This window comes from Trichechus manatus, unplaced genomic scaffold, assembly GCF_000243295.1.
Source record: "Trichechus manatus latirostris isolate Lorelei unplaced genomic scaffold, TriManLat1.0 scaffold00226, whole genome shotgun sequence".
Classification (NCBI taxonomy): domain Eukaryota; kingdom Metazoa; phylum Chordata; class Mammalia; order Sirenia; family Trichechidae; genus Trichechus; species Trichechus manatus.
The window spans coordinates 2,216,023-2,243,650 of record NW_004444162.1 but is presented as its reverse complement, the minus strand read 5'-3'; the positions used below and the strand labels follow the sequence as shown (position 1 = coordinate 2,243,650).

Here is a 27,628-nt window from a genome sequence, read left to right as displayed (position 1 = left end):
GCAGTATCCCCTTGTTCTGTTCGAATGACTGCCTCTTGGTCTATGTATAGGTTCTGCATGAGCACAATTAAGTATTCTGGAATTTCCTTTCTTTGCAATGTTATCCATAATTTGTCACGATTCACATAGTCAAATGCCTTTGTATCGTCAATAAAACGCAGGTCAACAACCTTCTGATATTCTCTGCTTTTACCCAAGATCCATCTGACATCAGCAATGATATCCCTCTTTTTCTGAATCCAGCTTGAACTTCTGGCAGTTCCGTGTTGATATACTGCTGCATAACTTTACTTGCATGTGATATTAATGATATTGTTTGATAATTTCCACATTCCGTTGGATCTCTTTTCTTTGGAACATGCACGCATATGATCTCTTTCCGTTGGCTGGCCGTGTAGCTGCTTTCCAAATTTCTTGGCGTAGATGAGTGAGTACCTCCAGTGCTGCATGTCTTTCGAAATATCTCAACTGGTATTCCGTGAATTCCTGGAGCCTTGTTTTTTGCCAATACCTTCAGTGCAGCTTGGACTTTTTCCTTCAGTACCATTGATTCTTGATCATATGCTACCTCCTGAAGTGATGGAATATTGAACAATTCTTTTTAGTACAGTGACTCTGCATATTCCTGCACCGTTCAATATTTTGCCCATAGAATCCTTCAAAATTATAACTCAAGGCTTGAATTTTTCCTTCACTTCTTTCAGCTTGAGAAATGTTGAGAATGTTCTTTCCTTTTGGTTTTCTAACTCCAGGTCCTTGCACCAAAAAAAACCAAACCCGCTGCCGTCAAGTCGATTCTGCCTCATAGTGATCCTACAGGACAGAGCAGAACTGCCCCATAGGGTTTCCAAGGAGGAGATGGTGGATTTGAGCTACCAACCTTTTGGTTAGTGGCCAAGCTTCTAACCACTGTGCCACCAGGGCTCCAGGTACTTGCACATTTCATTATAATACTTTACTTTATCTTCTCAAGCCGTCCTTTGAAATCTTCTGTTCAGTTCTTTTATCATTTCTTCCATCTGCTTTAGCTACCCTACGCTCAAGAGCAACTTTCAGTCTCTTCTGCTATCCATTTCGGTCTTTCCTTTCTTTCCTGTCTTTTTAATGACCTTTTGCTTTCTTCATGTACGATGTCCTTGATGTCATCCCACAACCCGTCTGATGTTCGGTCATTATGTTCAATGCATGAAATCTATTAATGAGATGGTGTTTAAACTCAGGTGGGATATACTGATGGTCATACTTTGGCTCTTATGGACTTGTTTTAATTTTCTTCAGCTTCAACTGGAACTCTCATAGGAGCAATTGATGGTTTGTTCCATAGTCAGCTCCTGGCCTTGTTCTGACTGATCTTTAACTTTGACATTGTCTGTTTCCACAGATGTAGTCGATTTGATTCCTGTGTAGTCCGTCTGGCAAGGTCCATGTATATAATTGGCATTTATGTTGTTGGAAAACGGCAGTTTCAATGAATAACTCATTGGTCTCACAAAATTCTATCATGCGATTGCCTGGGTTGTTTCTATCACTAAGACCGTATTTTCCAACTACTTATCCTTCTTCATTTCCAACTTTCTCATTCCAATCACCAGTAATTATCAATGCATCTTGATTGCATGTTTGATCAATTTCAGATTGCATAAGTTGGTAAAAACCTTCAATTTCTTCATCCCTGGCATTAGTGGCTGGCGAGTAAATTTGAATAACAGTCATATTAACTGGCCTTTCTTGTTGGCATATGGATACTACTGTATTTTAGGATAGATCTTAAAATACTCTTTTTGACGATGAATGCAATGCTGCTCCTCTTCAGTCTGTCATTCCCGGCATAGTAGGCCAAAGGATGTTCAATTCAAAATGGATAATATCAGTCCATTTCAGCTCACTAATGCCTAGAACGTCTACCTTCAAGTGTTCCATTTCACTTTTGACAATTTCCAATTTTCCTTGATTCATACTTTGTATATTCCACGTTTTAATTATTGGTGGATGTCTGCAGCTGTTTTTTCTCATTTTGAGTCCTGCCACATCAGCAAATGAAGGTTCCGAAAGCTTTACTCCATCCACATCATTAAGGTCGACTCTACTTTGAGGAGGCAACTATTCCCAGTCTTATTTTGAGTGATTTCCAACCTGAGCAGCTCATCTTTCAGCACTATATCAGACAATGTTCCACTGCTATCCGTAAGGTTTTCACTCGTCAGTTTTTTCAGAAGTAGATCACAAGGTCCTTCTTCCCAGTCTGTCTTAGTGTGGAGGCTCTGCTGAAACCTGTCCACCATGGGTGATCTTGCTGGTATTTGAAACATTGGTGGCATAGTTTCCAGCATCACAGCAACACGCAAGCCACTAGAGTATGACAAAATGACAGACGAGTGGTGGCAATGTCTAATACACCATCTTAAATCAGTCATCTCCAGACACATTAACCCTATCATTTATTCAAAAATCATTCATTTATTATTGTTTACTTATAAAGACAGAGCCCCTATCATTAATGAGCTAGTCGCTTTCTTCGGAAGAGGAGCCAATGTCTACATAAAACTGAAATGTATATAGGTAAAGAAAAAATTATTAGGCAGAGTTAGATTTGCCATAATGTTTTATCTTGCGTTGCATTCACTTCTCTTTTAGTTTTCATAGTATTTATCGCTTTTGTGTCTAAAATTATATGTACAGAGGTAATCAATGACCTCAAGAAGATTTAAAGAAAGTAAAAACAACTGCAATTTTTGTAATTCATTTCTTTTCAATTCACCATTATTAAAAGCTGATAAAACACGTCTATACTGAATTTTTAGATTGAGTTATCATCTAAGAACACACATATTTTAGCATTTTCTCACTTATCTTCTTGATATAACTAAGCATTATTTTTCTCATTAGATGGAAATTTTGACTGGCAGTTTTTCCCAGACTTGACTTACCACATTACTTTCTCCTAGCTCTTGTGTGACATGAGTGCTAGTCCTCTCACCTGTCTCTGCCTTTTGTTCTCCTTATTCCTACTCCACAGTTTAGGCCAGGAGAATTACTTGATGATTTAAATTGCCAATTCCTGACACACGAGGCTAATGCCGAGCTCATTTGATCACATTTGGTAGGTTGCGGTTGTTTATCTTTTTCTTCTCTTTTCCATTTATTATTTTTTCTATTAGATTTTTCCCCTCGTCCTACTCTTTACGTCTGACAAACAGAACGGAAAGAGGCGGGGGAAAGGTGAATGGCAAATCTCCACCAAACTCATGAACTAATTTTGTGCCCTTTGTTCATAAATCACTGATAAGCATCCTAACGGGTAAAAAGAAGTACTTGCTCTGCCACTAATTTGCCCTGTGGTCTCAGATATTTCACTTCTTTTCTCTTGGCTATAGTTCTTCGTTTGTAAAATGAGGGTGTTGAATCAGGTTATCTTTCTAACAGTAATATATTACAATTTTAAGAAGGTCAAGACTTACTTCCCGCTCTCTATGGATTTAAAATCTAGTTGGACAAATAGGCATAGAGACATGAAGCATTAACAATACAAGTCAGAATAATAAAACTTCAACTAGCACCTGCATGGGACTGAATCTAAGTTTTCTACATAGTAGGAAGTTTAACCCTTTAAGGGTGAAACCATGCCAAACAGCTTTAAGGAAGATTTGAATAAAAATATACAAATTGATTTTCTTAAAGTATACAGATTCATTCTTTAAGGATACTGAGCGTAATAAAACCTCCTCTTGACAAGAGAAGATTAAAATGAACAGCATATCATCACTGGTAATATAGATTATGAAGATGGTATAGACAGCACAGCATTAAAATGGTCCTTATGGTGTTGGGAACTTGGTTTTTTTTTTTTTTTTAAAAAAAAAAAACAGTCTCCTGAAAATAAAATGTGTGCACGTGTGTGTACAAAAGTATATGATGATATAACTATATATATGTGGTGGGGAGAAGAGGCTGCTTCGCTTTCTTTCTGTACCTGGAGCAGCAGCATGTACTGCTGCATGGCACTTGGGGAGCTTGATATGGCTACCCGATTACAAAGGCTGAAGCTGCCTCACACCAAATGGTTTCCTAGGCCTCCTACAAATGATCTTCACTATTAACTTGCCACAATACTTGAAAACCTCATTTCTATCTTCTTTAACACTAATAAAGAGCTTTAGGGATCTTCCTGTCAGCTGTATTAATTCTTCAGCGAAGTGCTGTGGATGTCAGGCCTGGATATTAATGTGAGATCCTCCCCTTGATAATTGTGACACTTTAGACAGGCAAGATACTTAATCTTACTGTGACTCTCCTCATGTATTCAAAGGGATAAAAACATCTAACTTATGTGGGGGCCTTATTTTACAAGACAATGCATAAAAATTACCTACTAATTGGCAAAAGCTATTAATGTTCCCTTATTCCTTCCAAAACATTTGTTCATATGGTACAAAGGGAAGAGAATTTTTCACTATTTAAAAAAATTTTTCTAGTATTCCAAGGCCTAGTGGTTTTTATTATCAGATAATGATGACAATTGTGCAAACATGATGTGAGGCCACAATCTTCTTCAAAGCTCTCCTTAAGGTCTGACTTGACCCAAATCTCAGGCACAAGCAATAATAAAAAGTTGCATTTTTGTTATTACGGTGAATTTGAAATTCTGCATAAGGCACTTTTGACAACTCAACTATTTATTAAATGTATTTTCACAAATTAAAGTTTTAAAAAGTTAAAAAAGGAAAAGCTTGATAACCAAAGCTAACACTATGGGAACAGAAAACATGGAAAAAAAAATACATCCAGTGAGATGAATTATCACTGATCCTGCTATTTCTGCTAAAACCTATAGCTGTTTAACATTATAACTTATCTATATTCAATTAAGCCTATGGCACTAAAATAAAATTTTAATGAGGAATCTAAATGATTTACCAGTAAGAAAAAAATTATTACTAATCTGTGTAATGAATAAGTAAATAAAATCATACCATTCAAGTACCAAAAGGAATCTTATAAAGATTACTTAGTTTAACTCTACTACAGGCTTTGAAAGCTATAAAGTCACCAGAACTTTGAATTTATGGGAGCATGTGCAAGCATCTTCTGTTTAAACTTAGAAGAACTTGACTGTCATTTGCCAGAGCATACTTTCTGGCCAATGTACACAGCTGTACTATATAAACTGTACAGGGAACAAACTACTCAGAAATGAGAGAAAATTCACAGAATCTTTTTCTTTCATCAGCTTATACGGCCTTCCAGTGTCCCACCCTAGTTTGAAATTCCTAGTGAATCTTCTAAAAACGTACATGGCTTTGTGAGTTGAATTTTTTTTTTTTTAATTTTAACTTAAAAGTACAATGTTAAAAAGCCCAAGACTGAAGTTTATTATGTACAAAACTGGCTTAAAGTTTTGAAGTGGTATCTATACAATTAATAAGTCCATAGTTTTGAGAGGTGAAGGGCCTTTTAAATATCTTGAGTCCAGTCAGAGAATAAACGAGCCGAATTATTTATTTAGGCTTGGAGCCTAATAGATTACTTACACTTAAGAAAATGAGGTAAAGAAAAACGTTTCCTTCTAGGGAGTCAATCTAGTTGGGTGGTTATCAAAGGGGGTCTCCAGATTAGCAGTACCAGCATCATCTGCGACCTCACTAGTAGTGCAAATTTTTGAGCACTACTCTGATCCGTTGCCGTCGAGTCAATTCTGATTCATACTGACCCTACGGGACACAGTAGAACCGCCCTATAAGGTCACCAAGGCTATAATCTTTATGGAAACAGACTGCCACATCTTTCTCCCACAGAGTGGCTGGTGAGTTCAAACCACTGACCATTTGGTTAGCAGCCAAGCACTTACCCACTGTGCAACCAGGCTCCTGAGTATTACCCCAGAATCACAAAATCAGAACTTCTGGGAATTAAGCCCAGAAATCTGTGTTTTAACAAGTTCTCCAGGTGATTTTCAAATACTAAAGTTTGAGAACCACTGGTATAGTTTATCAGGGTACAGAGCAAAGCAGATTTTTAGGGCAAAAACTGGACATAAAGAGAGTAAATTTCTTTGGAGTATACTTTGAGGCCTTTCTTAGAAACCTAAGTACAGAAAATGGATAGAAAATTATAAATTCTAACAATAGGCATACCTATTATATAATCTACGTAACTACATATTATATATGTCGTTGTTAGGTGCTGTCAAGTTTGGCCCCTGACTCACGGAGACCCCATGCACAACAGGATCAGTCCATTGTGATCCACAGGGGTTTTCACTGGTTGATTTTCAGAAGTACACTGCAAGATCTTTCTTCTAGTCTTACTTAGTCTGGAAGCTCTGCTGAAATCTGTTCAGCATCATAGTAACATGCAAGCCTCCACTGACAGATGGGTGATGGCTTTGCTTGAAGTGCATTGGCAGGGAATTGAACCTGCAACTCTCACATGGTAGGCAAGAATTCTACCACTGAAGCATCACTGCTCTCATATTATATACACTATACACACACACACACACACACACACACATAATACCACATGTAATATATATATTATTGTAATACATAATACATATAACTACGTATCATATTGATATCTTACTCTTTTTCATCACAGTGAAAAAAATACATAATAACAATATTTATGATCTAGTCATAAAAGTCTTAATGTTATATTTGTTCTCAACTTACTCTCACTTGCTAAACAAATGGATTATCCTGATAATCCTATGAGGAAATCATACTAGGAATTATTCCATTTAATAGATAAGAAAACTGAGGCTTAAGTAGGGTAAGTGGTTTTCTTAAGTACACATGGCTGATGACTAGCTAGAGTTCAAATGCAAGATTTCTGGGTTCAAGATCAGGGATTTTTTTACTATGTCATGCAGTGACATATTACTGATTTATCAATTATTTTTATAAAACCATAAAAAAAGAAGTGTTATAATGAGAATACTCAAAATACTTCTACTGTAAACTAGAGAAATCAACCGACATATTGATTAATTTAAATATTCTACCAAAGTAGAATAAAACTCCCAATAATTTTCTCATAGACATTTTCTGGACTTGGAATTTATAGCCCGCAGGTAACTTTTTCAGAGTAAGAGTACAAATCTTTGTCCTCCTTCACATCACTCATTGTTAAGTCTCAAGAAAATATACCCTTATAAGACAAAACATGCAATCTGAAAATGAATACCTGTCCTAAATCAATGTAATACAGATCAGGATAGACCTTTAGGAAAAGGTAACAACAAACAGGGCTGTAAGTGCAACAAGAACAGGTACAATAAATGCTTAGAAATATATAAAAAGTCACTGAAAAACAGAGATAAATGTGAGGATATTTCTATGACCGACTAGCCTGGACATTTTCTCACCTTATCATCTCAGTGGTTAAAGGTAATGTTTAAAAAGCTATTCCTGGCTTCTGAAGATACACTCTGGCAGAAAGTTCTAGTAGGAAATGCACTTGGCAACTCTGCTAGAACTCTGCTGTTTCAGCAGAGCTAATATATCTAATCTGAAATGACTGAGTAAACATGCGCACAGATCCTTTTCCACTGGTTCTTAAATTTCCTCTCTATTGAAATAACCTGCATTGGTTTGAGGACTTCCTATACTGCTCTGAGAAGGTTACAGAGATTATTAAAATGATTACTGAACCCAATCTAGAAGTGATTTTTATATTATAGCAGTGTGGATTCTGCATTAGAAATAATATTTAATGAAAGCCATTCTCAATATTTTTTGACAATTTACAATGGAGGAAAGTTAAGTATTTAGAATTGTAACAGAGCATATGCTTTCTAGGAAGTAACATTATTTTATTCAATTTTTGAAAACTGTATGTATCAACAAAACTCACACCTAGCACAGGGCTTAACTTTAATCTCATCTTAATTTTATCACAATTTTCTGACAACTTTTTCTGTAAAAAGGTGTGAGGAGTATCAAAATAAATGTAACACAACACAATTCTAAATGTGAACTGGTCAGGGATTTGTTCAGTAAAATTTACTTAAGAGAATACTCTGCCATTCTGTAGTCCTGATATGGAATCAGAATGATTTCCAAGACTAAGAGCAAAACAAGGTACAGAATAATATACATAATATACTTATGTTCTATAAAATGGGTGGAAGCCCCCAAAATATATGCAATTACTTGTACATGCACACAGCATCTTTAGAATGATGCATAAGAAACTAGTAACATTGGCTGTGTGCAGAGAGGGAAACGCTGTAGCTAGAGGACAGAAGTGGGAGGGAGCCTTTTCACTGTATATTATTTTTGTCTTTTGAATTATACGCCACTTCCAAGTATTATCTATTAAAGAAAAAAAAAAACCTCCTTCTTTTGATATTCCCTATGTTATATGCCTAGCTCATAATTTTCTAAGCTCATTACTGCTTTCCTGGCATTATATTATTTTTCAAATCAATACCCACTTAGCAGTGGGTGCCTGCACAGCTTCTATGTGCTTTTATATATGACAGCCTTTAGAAGAACATTAAAATGAAATTGCCTGCAGACTCCAACTGTTACATGCAAAGAAAGTTGAGATCTAAACGTGCTTTCGAAATAGATTACGGGAGAAACTGAGTGTTCTAGTCAATACTTTTCTTCTCCATAAAAAAGTCTTGTCTTTTAGAGATGAGGTTTTGTGTCATCTTTAATATTCATACTCCTAATTGAGTATCAAAGAACCCTGATGGCACAGTGGTTAAGTGCTCAGCTTGTAACCGAAAGGTTAGCAGTTCAAACCCACCGGCCACTTCGTGGGAGAAAGATGTGGCAGCCTGCTTCTGTAAAGACTGACAGCCTTGGAAACCCTATGGGGCAGTTCTATTCTGTCCTACAGGGTCGCTGAGTCGGAACAGACTCGATGGCAGTGGTTTTGGTTTAATTAGGTATCAAATCTAGTACTTCACTGTGCAAAGTATATGCGGATGTACAGATGTTTTATAAAATGAACTCAGTAAACATTATGCACATACTTTTTTTCATTAAAAAAAAGTAAAATTGAAACAAAAACATTCCTACCTTTAAAAATCTTTCGTTGGTCAATAATGCAACTTGCTTCTCTGAAGCTTGATTTTCCACATACCTAAAATTTTTACAAACCCATATACAAAAAGAGAAAATTAAATATTCTAATTATCTGAATAGCATGTAGGGAAAAAAGAACTACTTTTCCTAGATTGGTGGGCACCTTTTTAATTTCTTCTCAAAATTAAATTCAAGGTGATAGTCATGGTTCAGTGGTAATTTTTAACTCCATAAATCAGCTGCATTTCATAGTCTGGGGGTGTAATCATAAACAAAGGCCATAAACCCCAAACACAGGAAACATTATTTCTAAAAATTAACTTCAGTGAACTCACAAATTATGTGCCTTTGTAAAAAATATTTTTATTTATGCCAAATTTTTGAATCCAACAAATAAATCCTACAATTAAAAACAGAAGGACTTTATTTTGCTCTAAACAAAACAAAAAGCTTAAGTTATTTTTCCTTTCCCCTCCTCAAAAACAACTGATTGAAATCCCTTATTTTTCCCCAAACTCTCTATAAATGTGTTATGTATCTCTTTCTCTTTTTACCTCCTAAAGGATGGAAGACGTCGGATGTTTTCACATTGAACGTGTGATAAAAAATTTATTCTTCTTTTCGCTTCTGGGAGATTACAGCACAAAACACTGAGTGGTTGGGAATAGAAATGCTCTAATAGAGAAAGCTGAAAGAAATACGAAAATTAAATATATTTGTTTTATTTTGGCAATAAATCTTTTGATCTATGCCTGCTCAATTTTAAGGTTCTGGTTTTTTTTTTTAAGAACAGAAGTTTTTATGGCATTAATACATTTAATAGTATCACAATAAAACTGCGAATACTACATAAACGGCAATATACCTTTAATATTTTAAGATTTCAAGTTTGCGGACAAGGTCAGAAAATGGTAATTCTGAAATATAAACTACGGAAACTTACGTACGCAGATAGATTAGCTAGCTGCAGAAGCAATTCACTTAAGATAATTGTAAACGTGGTGCAGATGGGACTGGGGTGTCACCTGAGAGTCCATCAGATGTTCAAACACTCGTAAGAAAATATAAATCTAATATCAATATAAAAACTGGTCTTTTACAATAAATAAAAATGTTACAATGGGAGAAGCTTTGTTTAGTAATAAAAAGGAATAATGAAAAATGAATGATAAAAAAAGTTATTTCTTTAAATTGCAAACATGGTAGCATGTCTGATAGATAGATACAAGTATTTTAGTAACTAGAATGCGATGGTCTCCACAGTGGAAGGCGGGATGATTTTCCACATTCTAACAACTTGCCAGATATCTCAGAAGACTATCCAAATGTTAAATACTCTGATTCTAAGCAACGTTCTCATGACCAATTTGGTTTTCTACCTACTTTGATATGTGAAAGATGGTTCCCCAGATAGTGGATATAAACATTCTGGTCACTGGAAAATGGTATTTCCATCACAAATTAATAAATTAACATGTTAGGTTATGTATCAGCCCTAAGGTATTAGATTGGCAAGAATCAGTGATCCTGAGCTTGATCCTTCCTGAGTGAATTGACAATGAATCTCTGAGCCTACAGAGCTGAAGATCAGATACCCAAGGATGGAGGAAATCCTCTAAAACAGTCTGTTCCCTAAGGTTGTAAGGTAAAGGGCCCATCAAATTTAGCAACAAAGGATTGAAGTTGTCAAGGATTTTATTTTACTTAGATCCACAATCAACGTCCATGGAAACAGCAGCCAAGAAATCAAATGACGTATTGCATTGGGCAAATGTGCTGCAAAAGACCTCTTTAAAGTGCTGAAAAGCAAAGATGTCACCTTGAGGACTAAGGTGCACCTGACCCAAGCCATGATATTTTCAATCGCCTCGTATGCTTGTGAAAGCTGGACAATAAAGAAGGAAGACTGAAGAAGAATTGATGTCTTTGAATTATGGTGTTGGCGAAGAATCGTGAATATACCATGGACTGCCAGAAGAATGAACAAGTTGGTCTTGGAAGAAATATAGCCAGAGTGCTTCCTAAAGTGAAGACAGTGAGACTTTGTCCCACGTACTCTGGACATGTTACCCAGAGGGATCAGACCCTGGAGAAGGACATCATGCTTGGTAAGCTAGAGGGTCAGTGAAAAAGAGGAAGCCTCTCAATGAGATGGATTAACACAGTGGCTACAACAATGGGCTCAAACATAGCAACAATTGTGAGGATGGTGCAGGGCCGGGCAGTGTTTCAGTCTGTTGTACACGAGGTCACTATGAGTGAGTCGGAACCAACTCGACGGCACCTAACAACATATGTATTATATAACAGTTATATAGTGTGTGTGTGTGTGTGTGTGTGTGTAGACACATACATATATATATAATTGTCATATAATTGAGTTATACTTCAATTTAATTTCACATATTGCTAATTTTCTTGCTTTAAAATACCCTTTTTATAGAGCCAAAGCTGGGGGAAAAAACCACATATTAATCATAAGAAATCACTACAGTGTTTTTATGCAGAAGAACACGTGAGAAATAATACAGAACTTCCAAGGCACTACACAAGCATATAGTGAGTTACTATCATATTGCACTTACTACTACAACATGTAGGTTTTAATCAGCTTGACAACTGGCATGTGTTCACAATGACTACATTTTGCTAAGATAATTTAAGTAGTTGCCAAGAAAAGGAAATTATATTAACTTTTAAACAATTGGATAATGGGACCTTCTTTTTTTAGATTAGAGCAGATGTTCTGAAGCTAAGTTCATGAATTTGCATTTGTCAATTCATGAGGCCCTGGTGAAAATGCACTCCAAGTATATAAGAAGAAATATAAATACACACACACACACACACACACGCAGCGATCAGCAAACTATGGCTCACAGCCTGTTTTTTATGGCCCAGGAGCTAAGAATGATTTTTACATCTTTAAAGAGTTATATTAAAAAAAACAAAACAAAAAAGAAAGAGACAAAAATATGTAACAGAGACCAAATGCAGTCTGCAAAGCCGAAAATATTTAATATATCTGGCCCTTTACAGAAGTTTGCTGACCTCTAATATATAGCATTTCCTAGATAAAAGGTCCATAAGCTTTCATCAGATTTTCAAAAAGGTCCCGCTTCCACATTCTCCAAATGGTTAGGAATCACTGGAATGGAATGAGGTCTTTTTCTACTACTGATATCCCAATTAATATGGTCTCTATATTTAGCTAAAACGTAACCAAAAAATGATAGAATCTTGAATAACAGAACTTGAATTTATTTACTCTAGATACTACCTTTTAAAAGGGCTTAAATATCAGACTAGTCAGTCTGAAATAAACATGTAAATTTATTTACAATCAGCTTGTGAATTTTCAAACTCATTAGTTAGCGCTTCTTACCTGAAGTCCTTTTATAAAATTCTGAATTGAGAAATCGTGATACAAAAAGATGTTGGTTAGAACCTGTAACACTTTTTCACTTAGTTTAAAGGGAAACTGAGTTGTAAGAAGTAGCTGAAAGATATAAAGGGGAGGTGGGGACAGAAACACACTATTCATAAAAATATGAAGTATAAATAATAATGCAAAGAATGATACTATGACAGAGTAATCAAGAAAGCTGCAATTGTAGCTAGTTTTTTTTTTTTTAGGTAAAATATCAACCAATTTTTAAATTAACTTATACAACAGTAACAACAACCCAAAAGAAGCTGTTCATAAAACATCTTCAGAAGCAACAGTGGCCATTATCCTCCATCCAATTCCTAATTTTTAAAAAGTACCCCATTTTAACTATTTAACTCTTTTTCTCCCACCAGAAGCCACTGAAGAAGCCTTTGGCAATTCTTGTTACCAGATTTCTATCTCTAACAATGCAAATTAAGGAAGAGTAATGCATCATGCACCGCTGAATGAAGAATACAACAAAGTTGACAGATGTCTACTTTGTATCATTCAGCTAATTTTCAATGGCCTATAGTGAAGATTTTACACCTGAAAATGAAAGTCACACGAAGCTTCTTCTACAGAATAAACAGAAGCATAGTCATAGAAGGCCAACTGAATTTGGCCACAACAAAGCAGTTGCAAATACTGTAGCTGGAAAAATTTTCCCTTAAGTGCCAGGAAATCAGATGGGTATCATCTTTATGGGGGGAAAAATGTAGAAGTTAAGTAAATAAGTGGCAGGCTGTCATTAGTTCACCTCATGTAAACAGCAGAGTCTAGCAACAATTTGTGGAAGGTCAATACTAAAAAAATAATATTTCTACATGTATAGAAACATTATAGTAGCTAAAGTCTGGGAAATTTTTATTATCTGTTTGTTCTCAAGAGCAGCATGACAGCTAGGAAAGAGTGCACTAAAAACTTCAAATCATTTTATGTAAAATGTAAGTCAGAACGTTGTTATTACTAGAAATTCTATAAATTCTGTAAATATTTATTTTAAAGGCCTACATTTTTCCAGTGACTAATGATATATATCTGTATACCCGCACACACCTATATATTATCATTCCTCTCATAAAGCTTATATTTTATCTGAAGAGGAAATACTATACCAGTATGAAAATCATTAAATAAAAACAATTAAAATAAGTGAAGAAATATGTTCAATATAATTCTACCCTGAGAGATGTAGAGATTTACCATTAACATTTATATTTACAATCTATTCTTGGCAGTTTTCTTTTCATCCTATGTCACTGACAGAATTTTTTCTTTTTACCTTATCAAGTACTATAGTCAGGTGCTCCTTGCAAGACACAGATTGGAATAGTTCTATACACAATAGTGATGACACTGCATGAGGAAGCAACCGGTGGATGATAATAGGAGATGTGGCGATTCCAAAAATGAGTATTAGTGGAAATTCATGTAGATGTTGACTAGTTTTCAAAGGAAGACACAAAAGTGGAATTTCCTTAGCAATATATTTCAATACATCATATCAAAATAAGACAAATTTTATTTAAACAACTACTTTATAAGCCACTGCTAAGACGCATCATTCCAAATACTAAAATTTTCTAGGTCACCCATTTTCCTTTTCTAAAGTAATACAGAAATAGATATTTCCAGACACTCTAGCTCTGAAACCAAGCTATTAATGGATCTTCTCATTTTATAAATAAGAACATATAGGTCCAGAGAGACCAGGTGCTTTCCCCAAGGTTGTACAACCTCAGGTGTTAAAGGAGGTATTAGATATCATTCATTTTAACCTCTCACTCAAACCTCACAGTTGAGTATTTAGCCTATGCTTTGAGTTCAGTGATATGACACTAATTTTCAAGGTAATTTTTTCTATCTGTGGAGATTTCTAACAGATACTATGTCACTCAGCTATAACAGCTAAGAGTTAGAAAACTTCTAACACATACATAAGACATCTTTTTAATGGACAACATTTAAAAATGTTGTATCCCCTCCTTGTAGTATTAAATCAAACTTATTAACCATGTATCTCTTAGCATTATCAATATGAATGCAAATTACTTCCACAGAGTCATTTAGTAAAACAGTGCTATCGTTGGGGGCTACAGCAGGTCAGAGTCCTTTGTTTCAAGGCTGGTATTTTGCTTGCTTCCCTCTGTTAGCTATTACTTTTCAGTATTCTAGCTGTATGCAGTTCTATCTTCATAGGGAGCAAAGTGCCTGGACTCTCTTACTGTTCTAAGTTCTTTTTCCTTACTTTTGGTGGTTAGTCACAAGTCCGAGCTCCAAAAAAGTGGAGCTTTACTGTTGCTATTCCATACCATGCATGATTCTAGCATGTTAAACAGTTCAATGTTAGCATTAAGAAAAGTCTTAGAAAATGTTCTGCATTCTACTTTGGTGAGTGGCCTCTGGGGTCTTAAAAGCTTGCAAGCTTACTTGAAGTAAAGGAGAACAAAGAACACCAAAGACACAAGGAAAGTATTAGCCCAAGAGACAGACTGGGCCACATAAATCAGAGACTTCATCAGTCTGAGACCAGAAGAATTAGATGGTGCCCAGCTACCACCAATGAACGTCCTGACAGGGAACACAACAGAGAGTACCTGATGGAGCAGTAGAAGGATGGGGTGAAGAACTGAAATTCTAGCAAGAAGACCAGACTTAATGGTCTGACTGAGACTGGAGGTGCCCCGGAAAGCATGGCCCCTGGACTCTCTATCAGCCCAGAACTAAAACAATCTCCGAGGCCAACTCTTCAGACAGGGATTGGACTGGATTGTGGGACATAAAGTGATACTCCTGAAGAGTGTGCCTCTTAGTCAAGTAGATACAAGAGACCAAAGGGGCAGCTTCTGTCCAGAGGTGAGATGGGATGGCAGAGAGGGTTAGGAGCTGGTTGAATGGTCATGGGGAATCGGGCGGAAAGGAGGAGTGTGCTGTCGCAGAATGACGTGAGCAATTACGGTCTCATAACAATGTATGTATAAAAATTTCGTATGGGAGACTAACTTGAAATGTAAACTTCATTTAATTACAACAATAAAAAAAAAAAAAAAAGAAAAATCTTAGGACCTATAAATTTTAGAGTCAATGGAAAAAGAGATACTATCAAAATAGGAATTATATTAATAAATTATAATTCTATATAGCTTTAGGCAAATGTAGTCATAACTATTAAGGCAAGTTAACATATAGAAGAGGCCAAAATAAATTACATCCTAAAAATGGGAAATGCATACCAGTGGATTTTAAAATAGGATTTGTTACTCCAATTCTGAGTCTCACAGGATTACCTTGAAGATCTGAGATCAAGAAAGTAATTTCTCACTATAAACATTATATAAATATAATGCTATTCAGAAAATATTCTTGCTCAGTAGAGCTATAGGTAACTCAAGAGTCTCTAAGGGCAGATGAAAAAATAACACCTGACAAAAATATCTCAACCTGGAGCAATTTATCTGTTTAATGGGCAAGTAAGAGACTAACAACCTTAGTGAGATAAACTACATCTCATACTGCCTCACCATGCTAATTAGAAACTGGCTAACTTCTGTCTTTTGATTCTCAGTTTTGGATCAAAAAGCAAATGAAAAATTTGACAGGAAGTCTTTGAACATTAAGAACGTGAAATTACTTCAGTTTCTATTCAATTGGTATTAAAATGAAGATTAAATTGTCATTTATTTCTCTGAAAACTGCTGCTTTTTAAGTTAAAACAAACATTTCCTTAATAAAAAGAGAATTTTAGCACAAAAGCTAGGTAACACACCATCTACCTGATGATAATTATGAAGTCTTGAAGCACTTTTGTGGTGAAGCTTTCCATATCCTTCAAGATAAGCACAACAGGAGGACACTGCCATTCGCTAGACAAAGTCCTTTTTTTGCTTGGCAATTTTGGGTCTGTCTTCTTTTAAGTGATTGTGGAAAGAAGAAGTTAAAAATAAGCCTTACCACAGAAACAATATATAATACCACATGTTCATATATTTCCCTTTACAGTTCACAGTAATAGTTTCTCTTATTTCTTCCACATAATAAATAGAAACTCATTCCAACAGTTACTAGCAGTATTTTTCTGTCTGACATGGGAGCAATAACAAGAAAAAGGTTCAGTAAAATCTATAACTGATGTAAAATATTTATACTTTCTGCTATCTGCAAAAATGACAGGAAAAGCATGGGGAAAAGAAAATTTTCCACAAAACTGATTTTTCTGTTGATAGACTACTACAGTTTGCTTTGAAGTGAGAACTAGCATTTTTAATAAAAAAGCATAGTGAATAATACTAGTTGCCGTTCTGTTACTCTGAAATTTCAAGTTTGGAAAGAACATTAAATATCATCTGGTTTGATCATGATCTATTAAAGATATCTGACATAAATTACAAATAGCATTTGATTTAAAGAAATTCTATTAATTAAGCCATTATGGTAAGCATTAGACCCAGTTTTGCTCTATATAAAGCAAAACAGGTATTTTCATGAACCCTTGCTTATGATGATAAAAATGTTGATTAGAAAATATCACTACAAAATTTTTCTCCACACTGGCTGGCTACACAGCATCATAAACTAAGACTATGTTTTTATGGTGCAGAAAGTCATTAGCTTTCACCAGATACTGTCATGGTAGGATGGAACCTCTTTTGCTTGTTATATATATTTTATTTACGCAGCATTTATTCCCAAAGAACTTTAAGCACAAAACATGTTAGATTAAAACAAATAAACAAAACATGATTATTCCTCACAGGGCTAAGTTGACAGTATACTGGCAGCATGATTCTACCGCACAAAAGATAGTAAGAAATAATGTGTTAAAGCTACAGTCATTGTCACAGAGATAGAATCTGCAACAGAACCAACTCCTGATGCTGTTTTTGTCACCAGATGCCATTTGCCCACACATAAGATGTCCTTGTAAGAGTCTAAGCACTTACTAGGAATTAGACTGCATTCTAATAAAAGAATACTTTTAAATTCTAGTAGTCTTAGGAAAAATAAGTAGCTACTACTATATTAACAGCTAGTGCTGCATAAGCATATCCTTCTTAGGATAAAATAGTACGAAGTCTTATATAATTCCCAGTTTCTTCAATCATATGCCAATTTCCTAGGAGAAAACTGTCAGTTTACATTTACCTGTGTGACATTCCTATACCAACTGGAAAGGAAACCCACTGAATAATATGTCTTTTTCTGGGTGACCTGAACACTCTCCTCTTCTTTGGATTCCACATCTACACAACAGTCCATCAATTGTGAGGCCAGCTTTTGCAAAAAATGCTTCACATCTGCAGAATATAAAAAAAAAAAGCTTACTGCCTCTTAAAACATATTTGAAGGCCCTGAAACTTCTTGATTGAATAATACATTATTTGAGTAGAATGTTTTCCTACACTTTTCATCAACATAACTGACATAACATTTAACATATTAACTATTAATGCTCTCTTAATATTTAAAATTTCATTAATTCATAATAAGACCAGGCCAAAGGTTATATGTATTATCTGTAATAAAAGTGTTACCTAAGTAAACGTGTAAGCATGAAAACTATAAATTATTTTAGGAATAATATATATTTAAACTACACTGGACCACAAAATGTTTTCAAAGTCCCTAAAGAACATCAAAAGAGTTACTTACATAATTTTACTGATTACTAGTCTTCATTATAGTCATCTTTAAAGGTGTCCTAAGCACTTTTAGAAACTCTGGTGGCATAGTGGTTAAGAGCTACAGCTGCTAACGAAAAAGTCGACAGTTCCAATCTACCAGCGCTCCATGGAAACCCTATGGGGCAGTTTTACTCTGTCCTGCAGGGTCGCCATGAGCTGGAATTGACTTCACGGCAACGGGTGTGTTTTTGTTTTTGTTTTTTTTTTAAGTGCTTTTACTTAATTCCAATCAGTGTATGAATATGAAAGTAATATAAGCACATAAAACCCTTATGTCAGTCCAAATCCAAACACATTTTACAGCACAGGTGGACCTTGACTTACGACATATTGGAGTTATGACAAACAGCACTTATATCCATCTGTTTTGTTTATACATCTTATTGTTAATAATATGTACTACATACAATGTTGCAGCATGTAATTTGCTGATGTTATCACTCTCACATGTTCACCTGCAGATGTTCAGAAATTAGCTTTATAAAGATACAGATAATAAAAGGCAATAATAATGAAAATTTTAAAAAAAGAGAGATATTTAACTTATGTCAGAACCAACTTACGATGGAGTCCGCAGAAAGGGGCCCTGTTGTAAGTTGGGGACTATCTGTATTAGTATCCACATCCTTTGTGATTTGATGGCTTCAGATACTCAAGATTAGCTCTACCCATGGACCACTTTTACCATGGTGACCTTTCAAATCGGGACAATAAGATAATTTCAGACTGCAAATATGAGCCCATGTAGTTTACTCTCTGTTGGGCTAAATAAAAGCTCCCCGTTTCCCAATTCTCAGCTCCCCAAACCTTTCTAATTATCAAAAGTTTCATTAGGTTAAGGAATACATCTTTTAAATGCCTGGACTACTACTGGCAGTGAAGGTGGTACAGCGGGGTGGAGCCAGAATAAAGGAAGTAAAAGGTAGTAAACAGCCCTGCAACAGTCAGGATCACTCTAGGAGGCACTAAACCTCGCTCTGTCAAAAATGTAGCATTGTGCTCGTCTCACAAATAAAAAGGGATAGAGAAAGAAAGAAGGAAAGAGAGAGGAAAAAAGAGAGAAAGAGAAGTGTAACATTTCTCTGAGGTTATTACAGCATTTATTCTTTACCTGGACAATCTTTAGCTTGCAATGAAACTACATATGGTGTGACATTATTCTGAAGGGCCTCTGTTAGACTTCGAAATGTTAAATCATGATCTGTTACATTCACACCTATGGGATAATATATCAATACTGAATCACCATTTTTATTAATAATAATTAAACAACAAAAGACGTTTAACGTGTCAAGTAAACAACCAAGTAAGGACATTTCAAAAACATGATTAATAACAGAAACCAAGAAAATCTACTGCATAAATAAAGAGATATCCAATAATGGTAAATATCTAGATGTATAAACTATACTTATTTGGTAGGAAAGATATTCAGTACAATTCTTCTTTGAAAAAAATTACTAAGATGTATACTTGACCCTTGAAAATGTCTTAAGAGTAATTTCATTGTTTTGCCAAATAAATAAAGAGCTCTTTAAAATAATTATTTGAAAATAAGGGGCTATGAATCCCAGTCTTACTGCGACCCTGACTAAGCCTGCTTAACAACTGAGGAGAATCCAGCCATTAACCGTCACAGCACTGGATACAACAGGTAAAGAGTACACTGAGCTGATTTCTGAGGGAAGAGCCTTAAAACGAATTAAAACTATGGATCCTTTTGGTATTCACCAAACCTATGGTTCTCACGTCCGCAACTAAAGAGTTTTAGTGCTCTGCATATAGTTATCAGAGTGGAATGGACATTTCCCCACTACTTTTCTAAAGATTCTGTTAACTGATATCCTCTCTAAAGTAACAATCTGTGGTTTCTAGAATGTACTTTGATGCTTAGGCAGGTGTCAAGCAGCAGACACCTTGAAATTGCTTGAGACTTGCTACTATAAAATTCCCACTGCTTGAAAGGCAGCAGGTTCCGAATCATCTACACCAGCAATAAGCAACTTTATTCTTTTCAGGAGAATCAACAAATAAAAATGTTGGCAGGCTATTTTTTAAATAGGAATATATCTTTTTGAAATCAGATAATGGGCAACTGTGCTTAAGCATTCTTTGAGTATAGACTTTTAATATAGTATCAAAACTAAATTCCTAGCATGCACTATGGTCTATAATTGTAATGTTGCCGCTCCGAACATATTTGGGAGTTCAGTAAAACACTGGCTTATTTTATCTTTCACTCACTGACTATATGCTATTTAACATTATGTTCCTTAAAACAATGGACTTGTATATTACAAACAAGATAATATATGTCAACTTGAAAAATGTTTTCCTTAGACCTCTTCTCCTTTTGGCAGTAGGTAGAACACGGATTTAAACTTTCTTTAGAAAATACTACCTGCTACTCTTGTACCAACAGTGCTCTCACAACCACCTATCAGTCCATCCCTCTCGGTTGTGTCCCCTCCCCCTCCCCTTCACCTCCATTTGCTGTAACCCGGTAGTAGAGAAACAAAGCACCTAACAGTACAAGCGGGCCATCACTGGGCCTCTTTTTCTCATCCATAAATGGAAGGGGTTTGTGATGGTTAAGACTGTGTGCCAATTTGGCTGGACCACGATTCTCATTCATCACTGAATAGACTGTGAATAGCGAATCAGATGAAAGGGAGTGTCCTTGGGGGTGTGACCTGCATCTGAATATAAGCAGACGTTCTGGCTTTTTGCTCTCTCTGGATCCTGCGGCTGCCCACTACTGTCTCATCTCCAGTTCTTGGGACTTGAGATATCAGCTTATCTGTCAAACTTGGGATTCATAGATCTTCACTACCTGTGAGTGAAGACCTGCTCTCTGACCTGCCGATCTTGGGTTTGCCAGCCCCTGAAGCTATGTGAATCAGGAGAAACCTTGTGGTCTTGCCTGCCGATCCTGGAATTTGTCAACCTTCACAGCCTGTGATTGGGAGCCCAGCTCTCTGACCTGCTGATCATGGGCTCACCAGCTTCTGCGGCTGCGTGACTTGGGAGAGGCCCCTACCCTGAGCCACAGACTTGGGACGTTCTAGCCTCTATAATCATGTGAGCTGTTTCCTTGATATAAATCTCTCCCTCTCTATATATATATTTATACGCTTTATTGGTTTTGCTTCTCTAGAGAATGCAGCCTAAGACAGGGCTTTTGAAATTAGATGGCAGGCCACACTGTAAAGCTGGACTATAGCATAAAAATCATTTCCTGAGTCTTGCTCTCAAAGTGTGGTCCCGGGACCAGCAATATGGGCATCAACTTGAACCTGTTAGAAAAAAAGAATTTCAGGCCCTACCCTAGACCTGTTAATGAAAATCTGCATCTTAACAAGATTCCCAGGTTATATTTGCAGGTACATTAAAGTTTGAGAAGTATTGCCCTGAGTATCAGGAATAAGACTTAGGTAATGAACAGTACTAAACACAGTATTAAAACAGAATTAGTTTTTTGTCTCAGAGCTCACTAGTATAATAAACCCTGAATAAATAACAAATTGGAAGTGGAGAGTATATTTGGAATCCATGTATATTCAACTTCCTTTTAAAAAAGAATGAAGAAAATCTGCTAATATTTAAAATTTTTTTTTCCATTATCCTGCATTCCAAATGTATGGTAAAAATGGAATATTACCCATGACAGTTATTTAAGTACCTAAGAAGTTTACAACCTGCAATCTCAAAGGAATTTATATATAACTTCTCCAAATCCTCTTCTGAGCAACTCATGTTAATACAACAAAATGATTCAGAGATTAAAAAACAAGTACAAAAATTTAAATTAAGGTCACAGAGTAATTCCACTGAAGATATGACTGAAAAAAGGATAAAAATCCATTCTACTACCACACTGGTGCCTTCTTTATTATCAAATCCAAATCTCGCATATCCTCATGCTATATCTAAGGAATTAAAGAGAAAATAAACAAATATTTTCCTCATCATTTTTCTGAAAATTAGCAAAAAACTGAGGTAAGCATTAGTTAACCCTGGATCAACTTCTTTTAATTTACAGATAGTATTTTAATTTACAGACAGTGTGATCAGTATTAAGAACTTTTATTGGTTTTGAGGGTATGTAGAGCAAACTATAACTGGTTTAATTCTGTAAGTCAGAACAGGTTATTCCTCACTATTCTCAACAGCAAAACAACCACTAACACCAAAAAACAAAATATATGCATGCATGGATACACACACACTCATACCTAGAACAAGTGCAGCAGTTGGAATTTCTCTGAGTTTTATTTGACAGCTCCAGTCTGTTGAATTCTTCTGGAATCCAGAATGAGACTTTTGCAGAAATTCAATTAGACTGTCAAACAGGTTTTTATTTAATTCCTCTTGTAATTGCTACAAAGAAAACACCAAGCTCTATGAATTATTATCAGTAGTAATCAGATGCATCTTTTCTGGTTTTGGGAAGAAAATTGTCATAGACTGTCATAGATTTAATTCCAAGGCTATATGTAAAATGATTATTAGATGGATGATATAAAAAACGTTTTTTCTTAGACCTCTAGTGATTAGTGCTTTGGATTCCCCAATTAAGAAACCTCTCTCATTTATTCATTTATTCACTCAACAGACTTTTACTAACTACCTTACAAGTGAAAGATAGTCTCCATCCTAAAAAAGTGGAGGATGTGGACAAGAATACTTACAATTCAAATATAGTATGTAGAGTGCTATGATAATATAGAAGCAAAGAGAACGACCATTTAACTCAAGGTGAGGAGGGGATATACTTGAATCAAGTCTTAAAGGGACAACAAACTGGAAACCACAAACTCAGATAACCTTCAAGAGCCACATGGAATACATGAACGAGGAATAAAGAGTTAAATAAACAAATTTTCCTGGAAATTAACCACTGACTATAAAGCAATAAAGAGTGGTGGGACGCAGCAGTAAACTGTAAAGTACACACACCTCCTCCCAAAGGCATTACAAAACCAAACAAAATACAACACTGTGTTGGCCAAACAATACAAGTCTGCTTGAGATACTGGCCCTGAGGCTATCAATTTGCTAGAGTGAAGAAATGTTTGAGCTGGAATATAAAGAACATGGTAACTGGATATAAAGATGAGGGTGTGAAAGAGTTTAGAAATAGCTCGATTTCTTACTTGTTTAACTGAATGGATAAAGTATGCTGCCATTTAAAAGCAGTGAGAATAGGTAAAAGTCTCCTTGCCTTAGCAGTTATCATAATAAACATGTATTCTAGTACATGAAGAATGCTTCATATTTGGGACATGAGTTTTTTTTTTAGCATTAAAAATTATCCTTGACCATTATTTCCTGTATTTCATTAATATGCTTGTAAATTGGTGAAAAGGAAGATGGGAAGCACCAAATATGAGATTTATGGTATAAGAGAAATGTTAGCTTATCAAAAAAAGTCGTCACCTCAGTTTCAGATTTCATCTGTTGCCATATCAGCTGGTAAGTTTCAAATCGGAGCTTACTGTCTTCAGACACACTTTTCCCTTTATTAAAATAGTCCTCTAAAAACAAAGAAAGAAATAATCAGTTTTTTAAATTAATTTTTATATTACAAAAGTTGGAAAATCTCTGTGCAAAGTCATACAATAAATAATGGAGCTGAATTATTTTTGTATACCTGGAAAAATAAATATATGGGGATAAACACCAAAACCCATTGCATTTGAGTAGATTCTGATGCATAGCAACCCAGTAGGATAGAGTACAACTGTCCCACAGGGTTTGCAAGAAGTGGCTGGTGGATTCTAACTGCCGATCTTTTGGTCAGCAACCAAATTCTTAACCACTGTGTGCCACCAGGGCTCCATATATGGGGTGCAGTGTTAATTGATTACTTTTGTGTGGACTTTCTAGCCAGGGTTTTGTAACTCCCACCCAGGTGATTGGGCGGAACTGTGTGACAGGATAATTGTGGCCTAAGGAGATCGGTCGGTTTCGCCTTAAAAAGGAGCCAATTCCAGAGCAGAGAGGAGGATCCCACCACCACAAGGAAGAACAGCCAGGAGCGGAGAGTGCGTCCTTTGGACATGGGATCCCTGCACTGCGAAGCTCCTGGAAGCAGGAGACTGAGAGAGCAAGCTGTAATGCTAAAGGCGGTGAGAAGCAGCGGCAGGAGAGACCTAGCAGCAGGAGACGGTGCAGTGGGCTTCCCTGCATGGTGAGCTTCCCCACCCACATAGAGAGAAAGCTGAGCGCCTTTGGGTAGAGGCTTAGGGCCAGGGAGAGGCACGCCTGCGAGCATGGCTGCAAGAGGCTGTCCTGATGAAAGAACTGTATCCTTGCATGTTCTGGAGCCTGAATTGTAACCTTTTATTCCCTAAAAAACCCCATAATCCTAAGTATGCTCTGTGAGTTCTGTGTGGCCTCTGCAATTAATTATCAAACCCAACAGAGAAGTAGAGAGTGCTATGGGAGGGATGGTTGGTGTCAGGGTTGGTAAAGATGGCCGAGAGAGGAGGTACCCACCGCCTCACAGGAATCAGCCTTGGGCTGTTGATCTCAGTTCTCCTTCCCCCTTGTGGGGTTGGAGGAGGTCAGCCACTGCCCCAAGCCGTTTCTACATAGGGATAGGTAACATCAATATCCTTTATGTCTAATATTATTTATATATATCTTATATTTTTACTATATTAATTATATCTTAAGATTAAAAATGGCTTTTTCATTTTTAAAATGCATTTCTGTCATTTGCTCTTTGAATTTCTAGCAGTTTTTATTTAATGTTTTTGGTTTAAGGCATATACGTTTAATATTACTGTGTTTTCACTTGATCTTATTCTATGATCTAGTACACTTCATATTATTTGCTTTGAACTCTCCTTTATTAAATGATTACTACTACTACTATCTTGTTCTTTTGTTTGATTGATACAGTTGAGTCCAGTCTTTTATTTAGTCTGTCTGTATTTTTTAGTGTTTTCAAAATGGTCAGCCATCTGTCTAAATACTATTTATTGTGGTGGTTTTTAAACTTTCAAATCATGAGCCACGTTAAGCAATGCATCACAACCCAACATACATACATATAACAGATATAAAATGAAAAGTATCACAAAACAATACTCACTCTTATTATATATGATAGCAATTCTTTTTTTTCCTATTCTCTCTCTCTATTTTTAAATGCTACCATGACCCACAAATTGACTTCATGAGTCCCACATGGGTTATGACCTTCAATTTGAAAAAACAGACACATTGAATATTCTATCCTTTCACTGATTTGAGATGCCCTTAAATACTCATACATACTTGGAAGTATTTTTGAACTTTCTCTTTTGTTCTCCTGAATCCAACTCTATTCCTATATCCGTCCTGAACTGTTCTAATTACTGTAGCTGTTGTTGTTAGATGCCATCAAGTCGGTTCTGACTCAGTGACCCTATGTACAACAGAAAGAAACACTGCCTGGTCTCGCACCATCCTCACAATCCTTGCTATGTTTGAACCCACTGCTGCACCCACTGTGTCAAACCATCTCATTGAGCGTCTTCCTCTTTTTTACTGACCTTCTACTTTACTAAGAATGATGTCATTCTCCAGGGACTGGTCCCTCCTGATAACATGTCCAAAGTACATGAAACGAAGCCTCATAATCCTCCCTTCTAAAGAGCATTCTGGCTGCACTTCTTCTAAGACAGCTCGTTCCTTCTTCTGGCAGTCCATGGTATATTCAATATTCTTCGCCAACACAATAATTCAAAGGTATTGATTCTTTTTGGGTCTTCCTTAATCGTGTACTGCAGCTTTGTAGTACATTTTAAGACCAAATAGATCCTTATCTTTGCCCTATCACCACCAAACATTGTTTTACTTTTTCAAAAAATCTTTCGCTATTCTTTCAAATTAATTTTACAATATTTTTACCACAATTTCAAAAACAGTTACACTGGTATCTTGACTAAGATAAAATCAAATTTCTAGACTGATTTGGGGAGAAATGACATCTTTAAAATGTTAAGAAATTCCCAGCCAGAAATAGCATACATCTCTTCCTTTAATAAATATTTTTTTGTTCCTCATAATTTTCTACTTTCCTTCATATTTTTTGTTATTTACTTCTAGGTATTATATTGCGCCAGCTAGAACTTTTGCTGTATTAAATAATGATAGTGAAAATACACATTTTGTTCCTGACTTCAGAGAGGCTGCTAGCATTCTAGCATCAAGTTTTAATGTTAACTGATAGTTTAGAATGGAAATTCTTTTTTCATGTTAATAAACTATCCTTCTAAGCATAGTTGATTCAGAGCTTTTTGGGTTTTTTAAATTTTTTAAGTAAATACGGGTTTATAATTTTATCAAAAGCCTTAATCATATGATAAAAGTAATCATATGGTAAAATGGTAGACAAGGTTATGGTAAGAAAATACAAACTAAAAAGAAAGCAAGTAAATGTAAGTAAAGAAACAAAGGAGAATAACAAGGTAGCCTTAAATGGAACAAAAATGGTCATTTTATATTGATAATGAATAAAATCAGAGTAAAATGTTAAAGTGCTAAATCAAGACATGAATTTTTTATGTGCTGAATAACAATGCATCAAAACACATACTGGAAAAAACTGTTAGGAACTGGGAAACAATAGCAGTAGGACACTTTAACCTGCTACTATGACTTCTCTCAGTAGTTTACAGATCAACCAATTGCTGTCGAGTGGATTCCAACTCACAGCGACCCTACAGGACAGAGAAGAACTGCCCCACAGGGTTTCCAAGGCTGTAATCTTTACGGGAGCAAACTGCCACATTTTTCTCCCACGGAACAGATGGTAGGTTTGAACCACCAACCTTTCTGTTAGCATTTGAGCGCTTTAACCACTGTGCGACCAGGGCACCTTGTTTATAGATAAAGTAGGTAAAAAATAATAAACACTGAGAGGAGCTGAAGACTGTGAGCCCTCATTGTTATCAGGCATCCTCCTGCCTCAGCTCCTACTCACTGTGCTTTATTTCACATGTGAACACTGCCTAGAGTGCCACTGCCACTGCCCACCCCTCTCTCCTAGAAGTTTCTGCCCAGTTGTTTCCATGAATGTGCAATCACCACCACCATTCATCTATCAGTTTATTTTTTTTTTATTTTTCCCATACAAAAATTTATACATGTATTCTTATGTGACTCTAATTGCTTTCCCCATACTGTGACAGCACACTCCTCCTTTCCAGCACTGATTCCCCGTGTCCATTTGACCAGCTCCTAACCCTCTCTGCCTTCCCATCTCACCTCTGGACAGAAGCTGCCCATTTAGTCTCTTGTATCTACTTGAACTAAGAGGCACACTCTATCACTTTATGTCCCACAGTCAAGTCCAATCCCTGTCTGAAGAGTTCTGGGCTGATAGAGAATCCAGAAGCCATCCAGAAGCCATGCTTTTCAGGGTACCTCCAGTCTCAGTCAGACCATTAAGTCTGGTCTCCTTACTAGAATTTGAGTTCTGC

At 36.0% G+C, this 27,628-nt stretch overlaps 1 protein-coding gene across 5 annotated transcripts in view; it reads right to left on the bottom strand.

Annotated features, from left to right (window-relative positions):
* The window catches only part of ORC3 (origin recognition complex subunit 3), a 90,747-nt gene that overhangs the window by 50,058 nt on the left and 13,061 nt on the right, over positions 1-27,628 (bottom strand). For 4 of the 5 annotated variants that reach the window (XM_004388985.2, XM_023742959.1, XM_023742958.1 and 1 more), the window contains 9 exons: positions 23,592-23,689; positions 22,388-22,532; positions 19,264-19,368; positions 17,614-17,765; positions 16,245-16,378; positions 13,754-13,913; positions 12,424-12,537; positions 9,593-9,726; positions 9,033-9,096 (listed from right to left, as the gene is read on the bottom strand). In XM_004388985.2, the coding sequence (XP_004389042.1) occupies positions 9,033-9,096; positions 9,593-9,726; positions 12,424-12,537; positions 13,754-13,913; positions 16,245-16,378; positions 17,614-17,765; positions 19,264-19,368; positions 22,388-22,532; positions 23,592-23,689 (1,106 nt within the window). The remainder of the gene's footprint in view (positions 1-9,032; positions 9,097-9,592; positions 9,727-12,423; positions 12,538-13,753; positions 13,914-16,244; positions 16,379-17,613; positions 17,766-19,263; positions 19,369-22,387; positions 22,533-23,591; positions 23,690-27,628) is intronic. The other variant, XM_023742957.1, reaches the window with a different exon arrangement.